Source organism: Pinus tabuliformis, chromosome 5_2 (genome assembly GCF_031772625.1).
Source record: "Pinus tabuliformis cultivar Carrire ecotype Pingquan chromosome 5_2, CPIR1, whole genome shotgun sequence".
Lineage (NCBI taxonomy): Eukaryota > Viridiplantae > Streptophyta > Pinopsida > Pinales > Pinaceae > Pinus > Pinus tabuliformis.
In genome coordinates this window covers 459189275-459213700 of record NC_142306.1, presented here as the reverse complement: position 1 = coordinate 459213700, position 24426 = coordinate 459189275, and the positions used below count along the sequence as shown (strand labels likewise).

General features: G+C 39.2%; 1 protein-coding gene across 1 annotated transcript in view; it reads left to right on the top strand.

Moving 5' to 3' along the window:
* PLC2 (phospholipase C 2) overlaps positions 1-24426 on the top strand; it is a 198411-nt gene that overhangs the window by 67873 nt on the left and 106112 nt on the right. The window contains exons 2-7 of the mRNA XM_089436536.1: positions 3315-3511; positions 3982-4117; positions 4205-4450; positions 4637-4878; positions 4987-5104; positions 7719-7880. Coding sequence (XP_089292662.1) covers positions 3315-3511; positions 3982-4117; positions 4205-4450; positions 4637-4878; positions 4987-5104; positions 7719-7880 — 1101 coding nt within the window. The remainder of the gene's footprint in view (positions 1-3314; positions 3512-3981; positions 4118-4204; positions 4451-4636; positions 4879-4986; positions 5105-7718; positions 7881-24426) is intronic.

Below are 24426 nucleotides of genomic sequence, written 5' to 3'. Positions count from 1 at the left end.
TTCGTAACCAGCGCCATAACCTAGACTATACATGCTTCATCAAAGCATATGGAATATAAATTGCCAGCTTAGGCAATCGAAAGCTTTAGACAAGTCTCATTTAATAATCATCCCTATGGCTTTAGTGGAGATGAGAGAATGAATGTGTTCATGTGTGAGGATAATACTGTCAAGTTTTGTTTCCCTTCAACATAACCAGTCTGTTCAGGGGAAATCAAGGATGAGAGAAGTGGTTTTAGTTGATTGGCAATAACTTTGGAGATAATTTTATAGATGACATTGCAGAGAGCAATGGGCCTAAAATCTGCAGGAGACTTGAAGTGGGAGTTTTTAGGAACTAAGGAGATGAAGGTAGCATCTAGGGCAGAAAGCAAGGAAGTGGATTTCTGGGAGTCTTCCACTAGATTCCAAACATCTTCTCCGACAATGTGCCAACATTCATGGAAGAATTCAACAGTAAAACCATCAGGTCCAGGGGCTTTGTTTCTAGGCATTCCCATTACAATTTCCTCAACTTCAGTTTTCTTATTGTCCCTTGAAAGCATGTCATTCTGCTCAGGAGTAACAAGCTTAGGTATATGTTTTGTGATTTTGTAAATATCTCGTCTTCTGTCCCTGACTGGTTCCATGAGAATGTTTTGAAAATGATTCACTAACTCTCGAGTGATTTTCTCATGATCTTCAATTTTATGATTATGAGAATTCTCGAGACTTAAGATTTTGTTTCGTTGCTGATGTTGAATCATGATCTGTGAAACTTTTTAGTGTTTTTCTCCCCTTCTTTTAGACACTGAATTCTAGATTTTTGCCTTCATGGAATTTCTTCCTGTTTTAGTCGCTCTTCTAATTGAAGTTGTATGATCAATTCCTTATGATCTAGCTCCTCTATTCTGCCTTCTCGTGTGATAGTTTGTTGTACATTTTCCATTTTCCCCTTCTAGATGTTGCTTTGCCTCATGGATATTGTCAAATTCTGTGATATTCCATTCCTTTAATTTGCATTTGACGTATTTGACTTTTTGCTGGAAATGGTACATTATAGTTCCTTCTATGAATCTTGATTCTTTCCACCACTCTCTGATGTAGCTTTTAAAGTGGAATGCCTTAGCTAGAAAGCCGCAAATACGAAGGGTTTGTTTTTAGGGCTTCCCCTCCAGTCCACAAAGAGTTTAATGGGCCAATGGTCCAAACCCCAGCAAGGCAGGATGGAGGCTTCAAAATTGAGCCCTGAGAGAAATAATGGCTCAGAGAGGAGGAATCAGTCAAGACGGGAAGACATTTGTGATGTCCCTTCTCGCTTTTTGTTTCAAGTGAAGGTGCCATTGTTGGTTTCCTGATCCACTAATTTTAATTTTTGAAGGAAGTCTATGAAGATATTAGCTTCATCATCCATCCTCCTGTTATTCCCCCTTTTTGCTTCTGGAGGGTTTTTATTATGTTGAAATTCCCTCATGTAATCCAGTGATTGTTTTAAATAATGTTGGCAATGTTCTGAAGGTGCTGGATAAATATTTCTTTTATCAGCTGAAGAAGTAGGGCCATAAACATTAGTAATAATGCTAGGTCTTGAGGAATCGATTAGTTGGAATCTAGTGTTTATGTTTCTAAGGGTAGCAAAGGAGTCCAAAAGGGAAATGCTGTCTGGATTCTAGAGAAAAACGATTCCTCCTGAGGTCCCTTGGACATCATTGGGCAAAAAATCACTGTATTTCCATATGGAGATAGAGATTTTTTTAAGGGTTTCATAGAGCATTTAGTTTCCTGTAACATCAAGATGTCATTGTTTTCTGGCTTGATTTTATTTTTGAAGAGTCTGTGTTTGGTTTTTCTGTTGAGATCCCTTATTCTCCAAGAAATTATTTTCATTGCATATTTAGAGGGGACGGTTGGAAGGCATCTGTTATCAGTGTTACCCTTCCTATATTAACAAGGAATCCCCCCATTTCCTGAAGAAGTTGTTTATTACTTTTCCTACCTCTTTTTTTGTCCTTACCTTATTTAATATTAGCTCTGGTAAAATTACTCTTAACTCCTAAGGAAGCAGAGGAGGGATAAGGAGAAGAATTACTCGTTGCCTGTGTATGCAATCTTTCATGCATTTTATAAAGGCTCTAGTGATGAATTGAACTTCTTCCTCTGGTATAGCCCCTTGATCTTTTGATTTCCATTCTAGAGCTAATGTTTGCAAATCTACATTGCGGAGAGCCACTTCTTCTAGTTCCTTTGCATCTGATTCTTCCTGCCCCTCCTCTTCCATTACCGTGTCTTCTGTAAAAAAGATGAAAATGAAAGATCGAATGAGGTAATATTAAATTTAAGAATTTATTTTTTCCATTAATTACTAGGGTATGCATCTCATGAGATGAATCATTGGAGATGAAAACATTACATTTCCCCTTGTTTGCTTGATGGAAAATAGTCACAATATCCTCAGAGCTCAATTTCCTAACTATTGTGAAGTGATGGTTAAATGACCAAGAATTTGGTCATAAGGTAATATTGACACAGATAAATTATTGTGATAAATTGAAAGTATTGCGATAATTTAAAAGGGGCAAATTATCACGATATATATTTCCGAGGTTGGTTTTGGTGACATTATTGCAATCATTTGAATATATCGGGGATAAGTGCAACACTGATTTTAATAGTTACTTTGGTATGGAGGTGCATTTGTTGCAGAGGTATCTCCAGTTTTTTTCTGACCATACTAGTTGCTCAATTTCCGGACTTGTTTCGTTTTTTCTTAGTGAAATATATGGCTTTTACTTTACCAGCATAAATCCTAGACTGCTTTACATTATGTGATAAACACACGGATAATCTTATATCATGTGAGAAAGAGCAGAGAAGCCTTACAGTGTGGTTGGCAAATAGCACAGATTGTATAAGTAATTCACTTTCACCCATATTTGAAGAATCTGACCCTGTACTTGCATACTAGTTAAACGTTTGAGAAGCTTGTATATGAAAGTTATATTTCTTGGTATAAGGAAATACTATGTAATATGCATGTTGCAAAAGTTTAGATCATAATTAAACTTAGTCTAGGAAGTCAAGAATGTCAGGGGAGTAATTGATGATGATTATTTTGATAAAGATATAAGCTGGATCCAAGGTTTGACAAACAGAACTTTGGAACTAGATGTTTTAGTACTAAAGGAATTTGCCTTGATTATTCAAATTGCATGGTTTTGTAAAATGTATAATTCTATGATTATTTTGATGTAATATGGAAGCAGGTAAGCAAATATAGAGCTGATAGAAACCATTGATTTGCGATGTTTCACTTACCATGTTGCTCCTTAATGCAGGTCCACCATGATATGACGGCACCATTGTCTCACTACTTCATATATACAGGTCATAATTCATATTTAACGGGTAATCAGCTGAGCAGTGACTGTAGTGATGCACCTATCATCAAAGCTCTTAGAAGAGGTGTACGGGTCATAGAGTTGGATATTTGGCCAAATTCATCGAAAGATGATGTGCATGTCCTTCATGGAAGGTATGAACTCCAAGTAGTTGGGCATGTTGCCTGGTTTTGTCGAATGTGTAAGGAACCAGGGGTGGGTTGTGTGTATAAGCGACGGATTTTGCGTGGAATAGTACCTCTCCCCCATTAATGGAGTGATGTGTTCTTATTTATTTCTGTTGACTATGCAAAAACCCCAAACCTGTAGTGGATAAGTAATAAATATTATTGGTATCCAAAAAATCTATACTAACATTGAAGTATTTGTGATATACATTTTTGTTGGCCATGTTTTCTTAGAAGGCCCTCATGTTCATTAAATCACTGTGCTATGTGTCGTTGACTGGAAAGATAAAAGCATCTTGAGCTATGTTGTTCTCTCAAGCCAAATATCTTGTGCTGCGGTACATTTCTGATAGTCAAACACTCCAGTTGCAATTTGATGGTGAAGCATGTTGTCATTTGAAACTCTCATTGTTAGCGACGAAATGTTTTGAATGCAGGACCTTGACCACTCCTGTAGAGCTTATTAAATGTCTTAGGTCAATAAAGGAGCATGCCTTTGTTGCGTCAGAGTATCCTGTGATAATAACATTGGAGGATCACCTTACTCGAGATCTCCAAGCCAAAGCAGCTGATGTATGTTGCCCTTTTGCCTCTTTTCCCTAGTTTGTATAGAAAAGGAGGCTTTTCTTTTATCTAATATTTTCAGTTATTCCATGACAGATGATCACCAAAACCTTTGGTGATTTGCTCTACTACCCCAAATCAGAAGTCTTAGAAGAGTTCCCTTCACCAGAATCCTTGAAAGGTCGCATAATCATCTCAACAAAACCTCCAAAAGAGTACCTAGAAGCTAAAACTGATGAAGTCCAGGGAAATGGGGACAAGGAGAAGCTAAAGACACCTGATGAAGAGCCATGGGGTGATGACATCCCAGATTATAAGCTAGATGTGCCAAGCGAACGGGAGGTGATGATACATACTCAATCCAAATTTTGTTATGGCCACTGTTATCAACTTATCCATATTTTCCTAGGTTGATGTGGCTTCCTTTATCCAGAAAAAGTTAATGCAATGTGTGCACTGTAGCTGGATTTTAAATTCACCCCCCCACTCCCCCCTGCTGTCAATTCTAATTAAAGTTTGTACTGACAGAATGCTAATGCTGTTGGACCCATTGAAGAAGATTCTGACGATGGTGGTGTCATTTCACAAGTAAATCCAGATAAAGATGTAGCACCTGAGTATAAGCGCCTTATAACCATTAGAGCAGGGAAGCCAAAAGGAGTGTCTTTAAAAGATGCTATAAAAGTTGATGGGAAGGAGGTCAAGCGCGTTAGTTTAAGTGAACCACAACTTCAGAAGGTTGCTAGGTCTCATCCAACCCATGTTGTTAGGTAACCCTGGAACTTCCTTGTATTTCTAGATTTTGAAATTGTCTGCAATACATTTTTGTCTGTTTGATTTTCAGTTAGTTGCACATTTTTATTAATATTTCATTTCAGATTTACCCACAAGAACTTCTTGAGAATATATCCAAAGGGTATTCGTATTGATTCATCAAACTATAACCCTTTGGTTGGTTGGACTCATGGAGCTCAGATGGTGGCCTCCAACATGCAGGTACATGTGATTTATTTGCATTTATTTTCTAGTACAGCTATTTTCCTAATGCAAATGGAATAAGGTTATTTCAGGGCTAAGTTCAGAAATTGCGTATTAGCTTTGGTCCTCAGACTTATTATAGTTATTTTCACCTTGCTTTAGGGCATGAGATAAAAAAACAGTGTCGTTTTGCTCTTAAATCTTCTATGAGTTTATCAGGTTATACACCTAGATAATATATTTTATTTTTCTTCAAAGGCTTCCCATATTGACATGGTTCTATGCCCTTTTTGTGCTTTTGTCAAAATTTAGATCAATATGAGAGGTTTCTTGTTCCTACCCTGAATTTTTCTTAAGATAAATGAGATAACACTGTATCTTGTATGATGATTTGGTATTACAGAACTTAATATGTTTACTAGTTGTCTTATTTAGAACTAGAAGAAATTTGGGATGACATATTCAACCCAACCATACAAGCTGTGTATTGCTGAGAAATATATATGAGGGCAAGAGTAAATTATTGATAACAGAGTTTATTTTAAGATTAATAGTAGCAGTAAATTATGATTTTCCTTCTAGGACTTTTAGATGTTGTAAATCTGAACCTCTCAAGTAAAACATGGTTGCCTTCTTCCCTATTCATGGCCAAATTGGCAAGGCCTAAGAGATCAATGCTAATGGATACAAGTTCCGTTTTTCTTCCTGTTAAAACAGGCATTTTGAAATTAGCCATAACATTTTGGAAGGTTTCTTTGCACATTTTCAGGTAGGAGTTGGCCTTTGTAACTTATCTTCCTAACTCATATATATTTCTGCAAAGTGAATGTACCAGTTGTTATAATTAGGAAGGTCTTTGCACCCTATCCTCAGTAAGTTGTACTCCATAATCTTCTCAGGAATGACTTTTGTTTTTAGCTTTAATGCACGTGTCATTGCTCCCTATCAACATTCCTGGTTGAAAGTATGTGTTGTGATATCTTCCTGCATAAATGAAACATCTACTTCCTATAATAATTTCTTTGAGGTGTTAAATCTAGCCAACCATTTTGTTTGGGATAGAGGATAAACTCTATCTCGGATTGAGGTTCCCATTTTGCATTTGGATTGTATGTGAACTTTGAAGCAATAAGGCGATTTTTTATGAATCACAAAAGCTAAAGGTGGTGAGGGGAAATTATCTTGTGCATTGTTTTAATTAGGCCAAATTGCATCTCCACTCATAAAGCAGGTGGGGATGATCTTTAACTGGCTAACAGTTCAAGGCATCTTTTAACATTATATTTTCTAATTTTTAGGGCATTTATAAAGAGCTGATCTAAGGTTGCTCCTTGTGGTATCACATTGTTGTGTTTTAGACTATTGTTTTGTAAATACTAAATAGCATAAGAAGTTATTAACTAACTCGTGTTATTGGCACGAGTTACTAGCTGGGCCACAGGTGGTGTCCGTGTGATATCATGTATGCCATATGTGTGGTGTGAATGTACTCCCATACGAATTATGCCTATGGATAGCTTGAAATCCATATTGTGGTGGATGAAATTATACTTTCTAAATTTTTAAGTATTTATTAAAGATTTGAGCTAACGTTGCTCTTTGGCATATTAAATGGCTGTGTTTTAGACTATTTTTTCATAAAGAACGTTTCAAGTTATCAACTATCTGGTTTTAGTGATTAGTTGAGTTGTATGATTTCACATATGGCTCCCGTGTGGCATGAGTATGCTCTTGTACAAATTATGTGTATAGATAGCCTGAGATCCATATTCTGGTGAAATTGCGGTTTCTTGTCTTGAAAAAGCAGTAACCCCAAAGCCTTCTCTGCAAGTTCACCTTGTAGATGAAAGAATCAGCAGACCTTCCTTGGTGCATGCAACAACTATACAACTATGGGCTACCTTGCATTGATAAAGGGCAGTTGCAGGGAGAGAATTGAAGTAGGAAAGGATCTGGTTTGTAGGTTGCACACATTTGGGAACCATGTTGCAGGTTGTGGGATATTCCTGTGGCCAATTGTAGTTGGAAACATGGAATGTACAGTCCAAATGCTATGATTCCTTGAGGAACATGCCTAATATAGAATATTTGGACTTCCTAAACTTTCCAAGCCTTAAATGATTTGTTTGATTGGCCATCATCTTAACATTTTCTTGGAGAAGCATTTGTCTGCTTCTGGATGCAGGTCTCAGTGTATTCTAGGTATTAGTAATGACAATAATGCCACTTTTTTACAATTCTGTATATCATTAGAGCAATGGCCATGCAAGGAAATGCATTTGTAATCTATCTTTTTAAGTTCCAAAAGAATAACAGACGTGCAAACATGGAGTGTTTAAGAAATAAAAAGCTGTCAACTTGTGTAACATATGGATGGAGTGATTTTTATTTGGTAAAACATGTTGGTTTTGCAAGTTTCAATTCATGTTATCTTTTATTTGAAAGTTTATTACAGATATCGAAAGATATTTCTTACTCAAAGGAGACAATGCCTTTCCATTATTTTAAGTTTTTAGTTTATGTTGTGTCTACATTCATCTGTCTATGTCAATAATACAACAGTTATCTTTTTGAGGCCCTCTTCAGACATTCAAAAATAATAGTCATTAATTTTTCTTTCTTGATACTACAGGGATATGGAAGGCAGCTTTGGTTAGTGCATGGTTTCTTTAGAGCCAATGGGGGCTGCGGTTATGTCAAAAAGCCTGACTTTCTTCTTCCAAACGGATCTGAAGATGATGACCAACTTATTTTTAATCCAAATACATCAAGACCAGTCAAGATGACACTGAAGGTGAAAGTCATCCTCATTAAAAGAGGAGGGTTTTCTTACGTGCACCAATTTAGCTGTATTAACTGTGATTACTAAAATTGTCAAAATTCTATAAACCTTGTAGTTTAAGAGAGTTTCTATAGAATGCTGTTATTTATTGAAAATTTGGTAAGATCTACCAGTATTTCTTCTATCAATTGTGGGCATAGCATCTATGTTATATATAAATAACTTGCATGAAAATCGTAAAGTGTTATTTTTTACATATGCAACATCTTAGTTCTGTAGACTCTTTGTGTGATTATAATATTGTCAAATTTTATATTATACTACAAACTTTGCAAGTTAAGAGTGTTGACATGACTTCATTATTTATTGAAATTCCATTAATGATCTGTAAACTGCTATAGATATTCCACTGGACAGTTCGTCACAACAGATTTGATAAAAATAGACTGAAAACTGAATTCTATACTATGACTCATGAGAGTTAATTTTCCTTGGATTTCTGGATTTATTAATAACTGTTTTTCTGCTTGTGCATGCAATATATAAAATGTGAAAAATAGAGAACAGTGAAATACAAACACTCACAAACCACAATGAACACCAAGATATACTTTGGGAAATCCTTTCGGGAGAAAACCCAGCTGGAAGGTGATCCTAGTATGCTCTCTTTTGTCTAGAATGGGAATGATGCAAGTACAAAGGAGAAGGCACTCTCTATGGAGTTGCTCGAGACCTGCGGCCCGTGTACTACTACATAACACAAACTCCCTCTGTCATGCTCTCTTTATCCACATTTAGATACTCTACTCTACTATGGAACAAAATGCAAGCAAATAGAATGTAACCTCTTTTCTTCCTAGTGGCCTGGTTATAATAGAGCCCATAGCCAACTATGAGTTAAATTTGACCCATTCAACCCTCATTATGAGTTATAGTTTGACCCTTCTAGAATTTTCTTCATAGCCCCTTCGTGGCCATCTCCTTTTCCATGAGTATTGGGGTCTGATGTAGCATCATATCAAACTATGCTGGTCAATCTCTATAGGTCAACTTCTGGGAGGCATAATTTTTGCATGCGAATTCTAGTTGACATCTTTCTTGGATTGTTGGAAAGGTCTCTAGGTGTAGAATAACATCACGGGGTGTGATGATTATATAAAAAAGGCTTACCCCCAAAAAGCATCATTTAAGGCTTCAAATTGTCGCAAGAAGGTTTATGACCCTAATTCTCCAAACTGGGTCTTGCCGCTAAAACCACGCTTGTAAGTTGATTTCTCTGATTTTTGCACCCTAAAAGCATCGATATGGATGAAAATCAATATAATGATCTAATCCGGAGCATACCTCACCATTTTACTGTTGAGAAATGTAACTATGCTCGGTCCTCATAATTGTTATTATACTTATATCATTGTATATTTAATGTAAAAAGAATAAGAAGAAAAATTATTATAAGCATGGGTTTCATGCTCAAGTCAATTAGGTCAAGCATGTTCTTCATGCTTCTAGGGCTTGTCAAGTCAAAAGAATTATTTAAGTGTCATTGTCATGCATATAAGACCCTAATGGGCATTTTGTATCAAGAAAGTGTGTTTTTTGTATCTAAGTTGTCAAAAGAGTCCTCCAAGACCGAGTCGACCTATCTTGAAGAAGTTGACCTAGAAAGGCCTATTCGACCACATGAAAAGGTATATATAGAAGTGAATTTCGTCCTCATTTGTGACACAATCTACAAGTTTGATTTGTAATAGGAAAAGAAAGAAAGGAAGTGCAAAGAGGCTAGAAGTCAAGGAGAAACCCTAGCGAAGGAAGTGTTGAGAAATCTAACTAGGTTCGGTCTTCATAATGACCTGTGTAATCATGATTTTATGTAATTGATGTAAAGAAGAAAATAAAATCATTTTGTAATGCTTGAGTTATGGGTTTCATACTCAAGGAATTTTATTGTTAGTTGAAGCTCCCATTGTAAGCTATTAGGTTTGGACATCAAGTCATAAAAGTCTAGTGAGTCAATGTCAAGGATTGAAGACCCATTTGGGCATATTATACATTGTAAAAAGAGAATTTGTTTGAGTCATTAACCCTCCAAGACCATGTCACAAGCTCTCCTTGAAGTCGGCCTACAAAAGGTATAAGGATGATTCTAGAAATGTCAGCCTAGGCACAAGGTCAAGTCGGCCTATATCACATGGGCAGTCCACTATATATAGAGCAACTCGGCATTACTTGAGGTAGAATTTGGTCAAGCATCTAAAATAAGAGAAAAGGCATGAGAATCACAAGGAGAGTAGCCACATAACCAACGAGAAGGAAGGGAAGGAGAGCGAAGTAATTTGAGATTGTTTTTGGGTCACCTTCCTCACACATGTGACAAAAACTAGGGTTTCTGTAGTAGGGTTACACCAACCCTTATAGGAGCTAAGAAAAAGGTCACCAAAACTTCAATCTTACTAGCCGAAGTTATAAGAAGAAGCTCTCAAGCCAAGCGAAGGAGGAACACATCACAAAGGTCCATAATCCAGCCCACACGTGTGATTTTGAAAGATTTCAGGCAACTGAAAGTTGCAGATATGTGGATGTTAAAATTGACAACTAGCGCCAAATTCCATCTTGGGACTACTCATATGATGAACATGATTATTGCATTGGATTCCTGTTTTCGAGAGGTCTAATTTTGATATAAATATCATCTCATTCGGACAAGCGGAAGTGGAATTTTGAATTTATTCTCTCTCATGCACAAATTGTTAAGGCCGACCTTAGCTTAATGTAGGCTCAAGAAGCCCAATAGATGTGTCCTTTGAACTTTCATCCTCAACGAATTGTATAAATATGTGTGATCTCTCTCCTCACTTGGACATCACTCACTCATCATTTCTTCTCTCTCCTAATCTGATTGGTTTGTATAGCTTGGTGATCATCTCTCTCTATCTCTCTCTCACACGTGTGGATGAAGGATGAATTTTTGGGTTAGATTGCAGGCCGAAATTTTAGAGTTTCAGGACAACGTTGACCGAAGGGATATTGACCAAGTTTGACTGTGTTGTATGGTGCAAAATTTCGCTCTCTTGAGGCCACATTTATTGGCACAAAAATCGAGGTGTTTGGGATTGTTTGACCAACGTTGATTTCAGGTTGACTTCTGATTTGACAACAAAAATTCTCAGCAGGTTTTCTCTCCTTTGACTGAGTTTGATCTACTTGTTTTGGGCTGCATTTGACCTCTTGTTCATGCTGAGTTTGATCAAGGAAGACCGAGCTGCATTGGTGAAGTTTTGTTGCTGTTTTTACCAGTGTTGCACGAAGCGCCCCCCCCCCCCCCCGGTTCCAAGCCCCGAAGCGCGTCCCGTACGGAAATGCCTAGGAAGCTTGGCCGGAAGCGCGCTTCCGAAATTTTTAGACGCTTCCTGGAAATTTGGAAGCGCTGGCGCTTCCGAAGCGCCGAAGCGCGCTTCGTACGGCGCTTCCCAGACGCTTCCCAGATGCTTCCCAGGCGCTTCCCAGACGCTTCCGTACGCTTCCAGAAAAGCTTCCGGAAAAGCATTTAAAAAATCGTTTTTTTTTTCAATTTTTTTTAAAATTTTAGGTGAGTTTGCTTGTTGGGGGTGGGTCCACCTTGGATTAGGGTGACAAATGAAAGCAAAAAAAAATATAAATATAGCAGATGCTCCCTCATGGTAATGTTAAATTCTTAAAGTAAAAGTGACATTCTCCTTTATTTTTCATTTTCATCCTTTTACTTAAATTTTTAACATTACCATGAAATGACTCAGAATGTTTGAGAGTGGTTCTAGCCTCATTGGACTTCATATGGAGAAAATAGAATTTCATATCCTATTCAAAATTCAGCAGACTTAACAGTTTTCAGGTATTCAGGATCAATGGGATTGTGGCATTTCATTAGATTATATCAAGTATGAAGGTATGCGATTAGCATTTAATCAAGAGCACCAAGCCCTATATGTACCCTGGTGTTGGTGGTGTTAATTGTTGAACTCCTTTGTCACGCGGCACGCCCTTAGCAAAAAATTACCTTTCAATCAAGTCAAAATCATCGATCAAACATGTTAAGCTTTTTCTACCATATTTTAAGTCTTGAATTAGGTAGTTTGATCAAAATTGGGCAATGTTGACTAATATCCCTAGACAATCGAGGTAGAGGCAAAGGCTAGACAAGAGGAGAAGAATCTAGATTCTAGATCATTAATGTACAATGGATGTTATATCTATCTTGATTTATGCAAAAATATGCATGTTTTCATGTCTTCTACAATTAATTTGGTATTTGGGATGTTTGTTTTGAGTATAAATGCAAAAAAATATAAAATATATATATATATATAGCAGACGCTTCCGCGGACGCTTCGCTTCCTAGATTTTTGGAAAATGACGCTTCGGCGTCCCCGCTTCCAAAAAACGCTTCCGCTTCGCTCCCGCTTCGTGCAACATTGGTTTTGACTAGCGTTGACTTTCTGGTTAGTGCTAAAATTGACTGCAAAACTTTACAGGGTTGATTTGACTGTATATTGGGCAAGTGAATTTGATTATCGTACTCTCTCTCTCTTTGCTGAACTATGGAATAATAATAAGAAGATTTGAGAAAAGGGTTTTCCCCACATTGGGGTTTTTCCCTGGCATCTGCCAAATCTGGTGTCCTCTTGTCTTGGCTTGTTTTTTGCATATGTTTTTATGTTTTATCTGCATTTACTGTCAATGTGATTAAGTTAATGTGATTGCTTCTAAAATAATTGGAAATTGTCATTGCGCTACTAAAGGAACATTGAAGTAAATTGTGCTAAGCATAGAACATACCATTGTTATTTAAAATTAACATGGTATTAGAGCTCAGGTGAAGACAAATCCCAAGCAAGAGTGAGGAAAAGCAATCACTAAGGGAAGCTGTTGGACAAGAACTTGGAACTTGTCCCAATGATGACTACATCTTACTTCAAATCTGAGGACAAACTTAAGGACAAATTCAACTATCATGTCTCTGGATTTGACTTTGGAAGAAAATTATGCTATGGACTGTGTCAAAGGAAGAGTAGTGGATCCTCCTTCAAATGCATCTGCTGCTACACAAACAAAGTACAAGAAAGGTGAGGTTAAAGCTAAGAAAATTATTGTTGATTCTATTCACAAGCCTTTGGTTGCCTATATTTCTGATTTGGAAACATCTAAGGAGATGTATGACAAGCTAGTTGGGATGTTAAAAGTAAATAATGTAAATCAAATTCTCTTTCTCAAGAACAATTTGAAAGACATCAAGATGGATAGAGGAGAATCCATTCAATCCTACTTCATGAGGATTACCGAAATCAAGAATGATCTCCTATCTATTAGAGAAGTTATTGGTGACATGAAGCTCACTCTTATTTCAATTGGAGGCCATAGAAGAGAACAAGATGTGTTTATCACTACCATCCTCAATAATGACAGGATTTTTGGATTTGATGAATTATTGGCTAGATGAACTCAAGAAGAAATAAGGATGATGGAAAGAGACAAGCCCTCAAATGGAAACAATTGTACTGCCTTCTCCGCTTATGGTAAAAGGAAGAACAATGCTGGTCCAAGAAGACAAGGTCAAGGGTTCAAGCCGGGATTCAAAGAAGGAAGAAAAGGAAGATGCTTCAATTGCAACAGGTTTGGCCACTTTGCTAGAGAGTGTCCTCACAAGAAGGATACTCCAAGAGATGATGACAACAATAACAACAACTTCAAAGGCAATGTCAATCAAAGGAACAACATGTTCAACAACAAAGGAAAGAGGAATGCTCTCGCTGATTGATATGGAAATGGTCGTCCTCCCAAGAAGTCGATAAACTCTAGGTATGAAGAAGTTAATGTTGTAGAAAAGCAAAAAGAATTTTATCTTATTTTTTCCCTCACCACCGCCTCTCCTCCAGATGCTTTGGATCATTGGATGATTGATAGTGGTGCCTTAAGGCACTTCACTGGGTACAAGGAGGCCCTCTCAAACTTGATTGAAAAAAACACTAATATCGAGATTATACTTGGGGATAATGTCACTTATCTTGTGAAAGGAATTGGGATTGTTACTCTTCACTTAAATCAAGGTCAAACCCTTCACTTACAAGAAGTGCTGTATGTACCTGATCTAAAAAAGAACATGGTTTCTATTTCTGTGATGGAAGATAAAGGTTTCAAGGTGAATTTCGTTGATGGGAAGGTTTGTGTTTGGCAAAGGAACGCGAAAGATGCATTCACTCTTGGATTTAGGGTTTAAGGTCTCTATCAGGTTGGAGGAAATCCATTACTTCTCTTCAATCCGAATTATGGCACCGAAGATTTGCTCACCTTCATTACAAGCCTTACTTGATGTAAGGAAGATGGTCATAGGTATGCCCGAATTCAACTTAGATCACAAAGGAGTTTGTTAGGAATGTGCATCTCGAAAACATACAAGGGGACCATTCCCCTCGAGTGGAAGTCAAACTACCGATATTCTTCAATTGGTCCATTCTGATCTATTAGGCTTTTTGCCCGTAACTTATTTGGGAGGATATTTGTATTATGCAATTTTTGTGGATGATTTCTCTTGCAAAACATGGGTCTACTTCTTAAAGAAGAAGGATGAAGTGTTCAAATGCTTTCGCTCTTTCAAAGCCTTGGTTGAGAATCAAACTGGGAAGAAGATCAAAATATAAAGGACTGATAATGGAGCCGAATATGAGTCAAATGAATTCAATGACTATTGTAAAGAAGCTGACATTAAGAGGGAGACCACTATTGCATATATTGCTGGGCAAAGTGGTGTTGCCAAAAGGAAGAATCGAACTATCATAGAAGCCACCCATGCCATGCTTCATGACCAAGGTCTACTGAAGTTTTTATGGGGAGAAGCTGCCAACACCGCTGTGTATGTTCAAAATAGATGTCCGCATCAAGCATTGGACTTCAAGACACCCGAAGAAGTTTTTACCAATAAGAAACTTGATGTTTCTCATTTTAGAGTTTTTGGTTGTCCTGTATATTTTCTTGTGCCGAAAGATAAAAGAAACAAGCTAGACGCATATGGGAAGAAAGGAACGTTTGTGGGTTACAGTGAAACTTCGAAGGCATATAGAATCTATGTGCCTAGTCAAAGAGAAGTGGAAATAAGTCATGATGTCACTTTCGATGAAGATTTTGCCCTTAGGAAAGTCCGAGATCTTCCTATCCCTAGGAAGGACAATGATGATAATGCAGGTAAGCAGGATGAATCTCTGACGGGTGATCCGATGCCCGATGTTGAAGGCCAGATGGATCCCATTGTTCCATCTAATGAGCCCTTTACTTCAAGAAAAAGGCCTTTGTGGCTCAAAGATACTCTTGAGGATGCTGAGAGACATGTTGCACCAAGGGGAACATTTCGTGAAAGCAAGAAGACGAATAGGTGCCAAGGGTACTTAGCTGCCATGAGTGCCATTGTACAATTTGAGGCATGTACACTCGAAGAAGCCGTAAAACACCCAGTCTGGAAGATATGATGGATGAGGAATATGAGTCGATCATGAAGAACGATGTCTGGGATGTGGTTCCTAGACACAAGGACAAGTTAGTCGTCACTTCAAAATGGCTTTACAAAATCAAACATGGAGCTGATGGGAGTGCTGAAAAGTTCAAGGCCAGATTCGTTGCTCGAGGCTTCTCTCAAAAGGAAGGAGTGGACTATGATGAGATATTTGCATCAATTTCCTGATATACCACCATTCATTCGATCATCGCCCTTGTTGCCTTGCAAGGATGGAGCCTACACTAAATGGATGTCAAAATTGCTTTCTTGCATGGCTTGCTTAAGGAGGAAGTCTATGTAGAATAACCCAAGGGGTTCAAAGTTCAAGATCGTAAGACACATGTATGCGGGTTGAAGAAAGCCCTCTATGGGTTGATGTTAATTTTAGGCAACAATGGTATGTTCTATGCTTTAGAGCAATTTTACTTCAATTTCTTTATTAGCCCAATATCAATATCTAGATTAGTAATCACATCAACATGATAGTAAAATGCAGATAGAACATAAACATAAACAGTAGAAGACAAGCCAAGACAAGAGAACACAATATGTGGTACCAGCCAGCGACAAACCCCAATGTGGGGAAACCCTTTGATCAATTCTTCTTATATTCTTCAATAGTTCAACAAAGAGAGAGATAGTACAATTTACAAATCTGATAATTTATGACAGCAGCAAAAGAGCCCTAACCATCAAAGTCAACGCTGGTCAACAGGGCAGATTTGACCCTCAACAAAATGTTCAACTTCCGTCAACTTTGGCCTCCAAACGGCAAGATGAATCAGCCCTCAAAAAAGCCCAAAACAGTCCAGTCAAACTGATCAAACAGCCAACCCTGCGGTTAGCCCTAGTTGCAGTCAACATTGGTCAAAGTCAATGTTTGACCTCGATTTCTGTGCCCAAAAATGCGGACTGCCCAAACAGAAGTATCTCACCCAAAAATGCAGTCAAACAAGTCAACGTTGCTGGTCAATGCTAGTCAAAACACTTGTTGAAATTTGGTCAATGCTGGTCAACGGCCAAAACAGAAATTCGTCCTCCTTTCCTTCGCACGTGTGAGAGAGAAGGCTGCCTAGAAAATGCGTACCCAATCAGATGAGGAGAGAGAGAGATGTGTGTGAATGAGTGATGTCCAAATGAGGATGAGGCATCATGAATTTATAGGCAAGCGTTGAGGATGAATAGACATGACTGTTGGGCTTCTGAGCCTACATGAGTTTGCTGGCCGACCTTGACAATTTGTCCATAATATAAATAAATTCATATCTTCATTTGTACATGTCAGAATCGGATGATCTTTAGATCAATCCTATACCTCTCGGAGAGAGGAATCCAAGAAAAATATCAGCTGTCATAAATAAGATGACCCATGTGAAGTTTGGCCCTAGTTGCCAATTTTAACACTCCCTCTCAACTAGGGAGAACTCCACCTGCTAGTCCATCTGCCAGTTTGTACTATCTCTGCCATCAATGCACTGCTAAGAATTGCTTTGCTCTCTGAACTATGAAGAAGAAGAAGTGATTGAGAATGTATCATACCATTCTCTACTAACCCGAAGTCAGTCCCAAATAAAAGAGAGTGTCTCATACCACTCTTCTGACTCAAAGTCAGTTCCAATCAAAAGAGAGTGTCTCATACCACTCTTACTAACCCGAAGTCAATTCCAATTTATCCCAGATCAATATTGGTCATCCTAACATATGGAGTACGGTAGTACACGATGCATCCATCGGTACTATGGTCCCTATCCTCATTTCCCTACTCATTGGCCCGATGAGAGGTACTTCCCATGAGTCCTAGACTGCATGGGTAGGATGTCTCAGCAGGAGAAGGATGAACCATTCATCCTGCCTACATGTCGCCAAGGGTTATCACAGGGGAAGGTTGAACCACTCACCCTATGATTGCTCATCACTCCAGGAAGTACCCCAAGTCCCTCGGAGCTCCAGAGCTCAATGTCCATCTCATATAGGACCCTCATAAGAGGGTCTCTCCAAGACTCCAAGTCATTCTCGGAAGGCCAAGAACTTGACCTTCCCCAGGGGCTTTGTCAGAATATCGATGACCTGCTCATCAGTCCCAATGTGATGGAGCCTTATTGCTCCTTGTTGTACCATGCCCCGGATAAAGTGGTACCTGATATCTGTATGCTTGGAGCGATCATGAAACATGGGATTCTCTGATAATCAGATCCCACTCTGGTTGTTGCAGAGGATCACGGTGGTATCAAGCACATGTCCAAGCAACTATCAAGCACATGTCTAAACAACTTATTGAAGAGCTTCCTCAACCAATCAACTTCACAGGAGGCCATACTAGCAGTTATGTATTCGGCCTCGGTGGTACTCAAAGCAACCGATTTCTGCTTCCTACTCATCTAGGATATCGAAGCAGAACCCAAAGATAAACATCATCCAAAAGTTCTCGTGCGGTCGACCACACTGCCAACCCAATCAACATCAGAATAAGCATGCAGCCTCACATCTCCGACAGTGTATCTTAGTCCATGAGTGATTGTGCCCCGAAGATATCTCAAAAGATTCTTGGCACCAATCCAATGTATATGATGAGGCTCAACCATATATTGGCTCAATGTGTTAACTGCAAAACATATGTCCGGATGGGAGTTCACCAAGAACATCAGTGCTCCTATGAGTTGACGATACTCAGAAGCATTTCCCAATTCAGGTTCGACAACACTACCACATAACTTCTTAAAGTGGGGTAGTCACAAATTTGCAGTCTACCATCCCAAATCTTTCCAATATCTTCACAACATATTTTCCTTGAGATAGGAAAATTTCACCTGACTTTTGCCAGACCTCCAACCCTAGGAAGTAGTGCATCAGTCCTAGGTCCTTCATCTCAAATTCGGAAGCCAACTACCTCTTACATTTTTGAATGAGAGGGTTTGCACCTGTCAGAAAGAGATCCTCCACATAAAGTACCAGAATGAGAGGTTTATCATTTTCAACCTTAAAGTAAAGGTCGGATTGACTTCACTTCTAGTGAATCAGCTTCATTAGATAGCTATCGATCCTCTCATACCAAGCCTAGGGTGCTTGCTTCAAACCATAGAGAGATTTCTTCAACCTGCATACATGAGATTCCCGATCATGAACCTCAAATCCCTCGGGTTGTTCCACATAGACTTCATCTTTGATCGAACCATGCAAGCAAGCGGTCTTGACATGCATCTGATGTAGGTTTCATCCTTGCGAGGCAGCAAGGGCTATGATCGAGTAGATGGTAGTGTATCGGGCAACAGGTGTAAATATCTCATCGTAATATACACCTTCCTTTTGAGAGAAGCCTCGAGCAACAAAGCGAGTTTTGAACTTTTCTGCACTTCCATCAGCTGCATGCTTGATTTTGTAGAGCCACTTAGAGGTGACAACCGATTTGTCCTGGGGTCTAGGGACCACATCCCAAACACCATTTTTCATAATTGACTCGTATTCTTCATTCATAGCATCCTTCCATACTGGTTGTTCACGACTTCTTCAAATGATGAAGGCTCATTTTGAATGATAGTGCTCATGGCAGTCAAGTATCCTTGATACCTGTTCGACGTCTTGCTTTCACGAAAAGTCCCCCTTGGTGCAATATGTCTCTCGGCATCTTCGAGAGTCTTCCTAAGCCATGAGGGTCTCCTTTTAGACGAGGGCTCATGAGGAGGAGGATCAGTAGGATCCATAGGTTCATCAACATCAGGCATCGTTTCGTCTTCTTTTGTATGTTGATTTCCGATGTCAACTTCTTTGTCCTTCCTTGGGATAAGAAGGTTGTTGATCTTTCTGAGGGCTATATCTTCGTCGAAGGTGACATCATGACTTATCTCAACTTCCCTTTGACCAACCATATAAATTCTATATCCCTTATAATTTTCACTATAGCCCACAAAGACTCCTTTCTTCCTAGATGCACCCAATTTGCTTCTTTTCTCTTTCAGCACATGAAAATATACGGGGCTTCCAAAAATTCTAAAATGAGAGACATCGAGTTTCTTACCAGTGAACAATTCTTCGGGAGTCTTGGAGTCCAATGCTTGATGAGGGCATCGTTTTGAACATACACATCAGTATTTGCAGCTTCAGCCCATATGAACTTCAGAAGCCCTTGATCCTGAAGCATGGCACAGGCAACTGCTACAATAGTGTGATTCTTCCGTTTAGCCACACCATTTTACTCGGTAGTGTATGGCGTTGTAGTCTCCCTCTTAATGCCAACTTCTCTGCAATAATCTTGCAATTCATTGGATTCGTACTTGGTCCCATTATCAGTCCTCAATATCTTGATTTTCTTCTCGGATTGGTTTTCAATCAAGTCTTTGAACTGTCAGAACTAGGTGAACACTTCATCTATCTTCTTCAAGAAGTAGATCCAGGTGTTGCGAGAATAATCATTCGCAAAGGTGAGATAGTATAAGTATCCTCCCAAAGAGTTTATGGGCATCATACCAGATATGTCGGAGTGGATCAATTGCAATATATCTGTGGTCTTGCTATGACTTGAGGGGAATGGTCCCCTTATAAGTTTTCCTTCAGCACATCCCAGACATACACCTTCATGCTCTACTTTGAACTCGGGCATACCTGTCACCATTTGTCTCACATCAAGTAGGGCCTTATAATGAAGATGGGCAAACCTTCGGTTCCATAGTTCAAATTGTAGAGATGTGTCGCAAGACATGGCTCCCAATGGACTTCCTCCAACTTGATACAAAGTGTCAACCCTGAACCCAAGAGCAAAAGCATCTTTAAAATTTCTTTTCCGAACACGTACCTTTCCATCGATGAATGCCACCTTGAATCCTTTGTCTTCCATGGCCGAAATGGACACGAGGTTCTTCTTGAGATTAGGTACATATAGTTCTTCTTGTAAATGAATAGTGTTACCTTGATTCAATTGAAGGGTAACATTCCCTACTCCCTTCACAGGATAGGTGGCATCATCTCCAAGGATGATCTCCAAGTTTGTCTCCTTTTCTATTAGATTAGAGAGGGCTTCCTTGTATCCGGTGAAGTGACTTGAGGCACCACTATCAATCAGCCAATTTCCCAAAGTGTTCGGAGGGGAGGCAGTGGAGAGGGCAGATATAAGATAGCACTCTTTTTGCTTATTGTTAACAACATTTGATTCTTCATACCTGGAGTTCCTTGATTTCTTGGAGGGTCGACCATTTCCTTGATGTCCCACATTCCTTTTTCCCTTGCCATTGGACCTGCCATTCCTTTGATTGTTGTTGTTGAAGTTGCCCCTGGAATGATTATGATCATCATCATGTGATGTGTCCCTTCTATTTGGACACTCCCTTGCATAGTGGCCAAACTTATTGCCAACAAAGCAACTGCCCTTCCTTCCTCCCTTAGATCCAGGCTTTCCATTGAAATGACCTATGGACCCTGCATTATTTCTCCTTTTGGCATGAGCGGAGAATGCAGTGGGGTTGCTTCTATTAGAAGGCATTTCTTGCTCCACCATTCTTGTTTCTTCTTGAATGCATCTCGACATCAATTCTTCAAACCCTGGAATTCGATCATTGTTGAGGACGGTGGTTCTAAATACATACCACTCAGGTGGGAGTCCTCCAAAGGTGGTGAGAGTAAGTTCCCTGTCAGGAATGACTTCTCCAATCGAGAGTAGATCATTCTATTTCTCAGTAATCCTCAAGAAATAGGATTGAATATCCTCGTCCTTGTCCTTCTTAATATCCTTCAACTTATTCTTGAGAAATAGAATTTGATTAACATTACTAACCTTCAAAATGCTGACCAAGCTGTCGTAGATCTCCTTGGAGGTCTTCAATTCAGAGATTTAGGCCACCAGACGCTTGTCAATATAATCTCTGATAATCTTCTTTGCTTTGACTTCAACCTTATTATACTTGGTCTTCGCAGCAACCGATGCATTTGAAGGAGGCTCAGGGGTTTTACCCTTCACATAATCCATCATTTCTTGTTTTCCAAGGTCAAATCAAGAGGCATCTTCCATCCATGATAGTCAGATTTACCACGGAGCTTGTCTTCAGGCGGGAAGTGGGATGAGGAACCCATTGATCTTTTTGTCATTGTCCAACTGTCTTTGGTGATTGCTCTTTCACTCTTGCTTGGGCCTTGTCTTCACCTCAACTCTGATACCATGTTAATTCTAGGCAACAATTGTATGTTCTATGCTTTAGAGCAATTTTACTTCAATTTCTTTATTAGCCCAATATCAATATCCAGATTAGCAATCACACAACATGATAGTAAAATGCAGATAGAACATAAACATAAACAGTAGAAGACAAGCCAAGACAAGAGGACACAAGATGTGGCACCAGCCAGGGACAAACCCCAATGTGGGGAAACCCTTGATCAATTCTTCTTATATTCTTCAATAGTTTAACAGAGAGAGAGATAGTCCAATTTACAAATCTAATAATTTATGACAATAACAAAAGAGCCCTAACCAGAAAAGTCAACGTTGGTCAACAGGGCAGATTTGACCCTCAACAAAATGGTCAACTTTAGTCAACTTCGACCTCGAAACAACAAGATGAATTAGCCCTCAAAACAACCCAAAACAGTCTAGTCAAACTTGGTCAAACAACCAACCTTGTGGTCAGCCCTAGCTGCAGTCAACGTTGGTCAACGTCAATGTTTGACCTTGATTTCTGTGTCCAGAAATACGACCTGCCCAAACAGAAGTATCTCACCCAAAAACGCAGTCAAACAAGTCAACGCTGCTGGTCAACGCTAGTCAAAACACTTGCTGAAATTTGGTCAACGCTGGTCATGACCAAAACGGAAATTCATCCTCCTTTCCTTCGCACGTGTGAGAGAGAAAGCTGCCTAGAAAATGCGTACCCATTCAGATAAGGGGAGAGAGAGATGTGTGTCGATGAGTGATGTCCAAATGAGGATGAGGCATCATGAATTTATAGGCAAGCATTGAGGATGAATAGACATGATTGTTGGGCTTCTGAGCCTACATGAGTTCGCTGGCCGACCTTGACAATTTGTTCATAATATAAATAAATTCATATCTTCATTTGTACATGTCAGAATCAAATGATCTTTAGATCAATCTTATACCTCTTGGAGAGAGGAATTTAAGAAAAATATCAGCTGTCATAAATAAGATGACCCATGTGAAGTTTGGCCCTAGTTGCCAATTTTAACAATTGAAGCAAGCCCCTAGGGCTTAGTATGAGAGGATAGATAACTATCTTATGAAGCTGGGATTTACAAGGAGTGAAGCTGACTCGAACCTACATTTCAAGGTTGAAAAGGACATGCCTCTCATTATGGTCCTTTATGTGGATGATCTCTTTCTGGCAGGTGATGACCCTCTCATTCCTCAATGCAAGAGGGAGTTGGCTTCCGAATTCGAGATGAAGGACCTAGGTCTGATGCACTATTTCCTAGGGCTAGAGGTCTGGCAAAAGGCAGGTGAGATTTTCCTTTCGCAAAGAAAATACATTGTGAAGTTGCTTGAGAGATGTGGGATGGTGGATTGCAAGTCCGTGTCTCCTCTGATGGAACTCAACTTCAAGAAGCTATGTGGAAGTGCTGCTGGGCCCGTATTAGCAAACCCTTCCGAGTATCGTCAACTTGTGGGGGCCCTGATGTTCTTAGTAAACTCCCATTCTGACATATGCTTCGCTGTGAACACATTGAGTCAATTTATGGTCGAGCCTCATCACATTCATTGGATCGCTGCCAAGAATCTCTTGATATATCTCCAGAGCACAATCCACTATGGACTTACTCCTGAGATACATTGCGGGGACTTTGAGGCTACATGGATATTCAGATGCTAACTGGGCCGACAGTGTGGTGGATCGTAAGAGCACGTTTAGGTGCTACTTCTCTTTGGGGTTTGCTTCAATATCTTGGATTAGCAGGAAGCAAAATTTGGTTGCTTTAAGTACTGTCGAGGTTGAATACATTGCTGCGAGTATGGCCTATTATGAAGTTGTTTGGTTGAGAAATCTCTTCAATGAGTTATTTGAGCACATGCTGCATACCATCGTAATTTTTTGCGACAACTAGAGTGGGATTAGCCTTTCAGAGAATCCCGTGTTCCACGACCACTCCAAGCACATTGATATCAGATACCACTTTATCCGGAATATGGTACAACAGGGAGCAATAGGGCTCCAACACATTAGGACGGATGAGCAGGTCTCAAACATTCTCACAAAGTGTTTGTTAGGCCCCTATACTACTAGCGTAACCCCTTATTGTTATTAGTACAACCCACTTATTATATTGATGTACCCATGTAGTGCCCATATTGTTACTAATGTGCCCCATAGAAGCCCACTATTGTTATTATTGTGCCCTTATATTATTATTGTTATGTCGGCTTTGATTATGTTATGACCCCTTAGACTCCTATATATAGAAAGGAGGTCTTTTCATTTGTATCATCCAAGAATTGTTCATTTATGTAATGTAAAGGAGGTTGCCCCCTCGAAGAGGCTAAATTCTAAGGTGTTGATCTATCTTTTCTTGAGCTGGTTTCATAACATTTGGTATCAGAGCTTTGGATTCTAGGGTTTCGCTGCTCCAAACAGGTCATCGTGGCATTTTCGCTATAACTTTTTCTGTGAAGTTTCAGAAGTCGCAAAAAAAAACCCATTTGAGAAGAAATCACGCTGAACCTTGGGTCCGAATTTCAGAGCTTTTTGCGCGATATTTGCAGAGATATGATCTGAGGAAGTTGGTCTTTTTGCAGACTCCTGAATTACATTCAAAACAGGTGACCTGGGAAAAATCGTCATAACTTTCTTTCTAAGCATCGGATTGAAATTTCGCAAGAAGGTACAGAAAGATGATGGAATGTAGTTTTCTTTTATATATTTTTTAGAGTCAAAGCTTGAAGCAGTGACACGTGGCACTTCATACAAGTTCGCTCTATTGAACTAGTCTACAATCAGGTCATTGCGGGAGATTGTGTATAACTCTTTCTTGGAGAATCCAATTTGGATCAGACTAGTGGCATTGGAAAGAGGACACAGAAGGTTACTACAGGTTGCAATTTCAGAA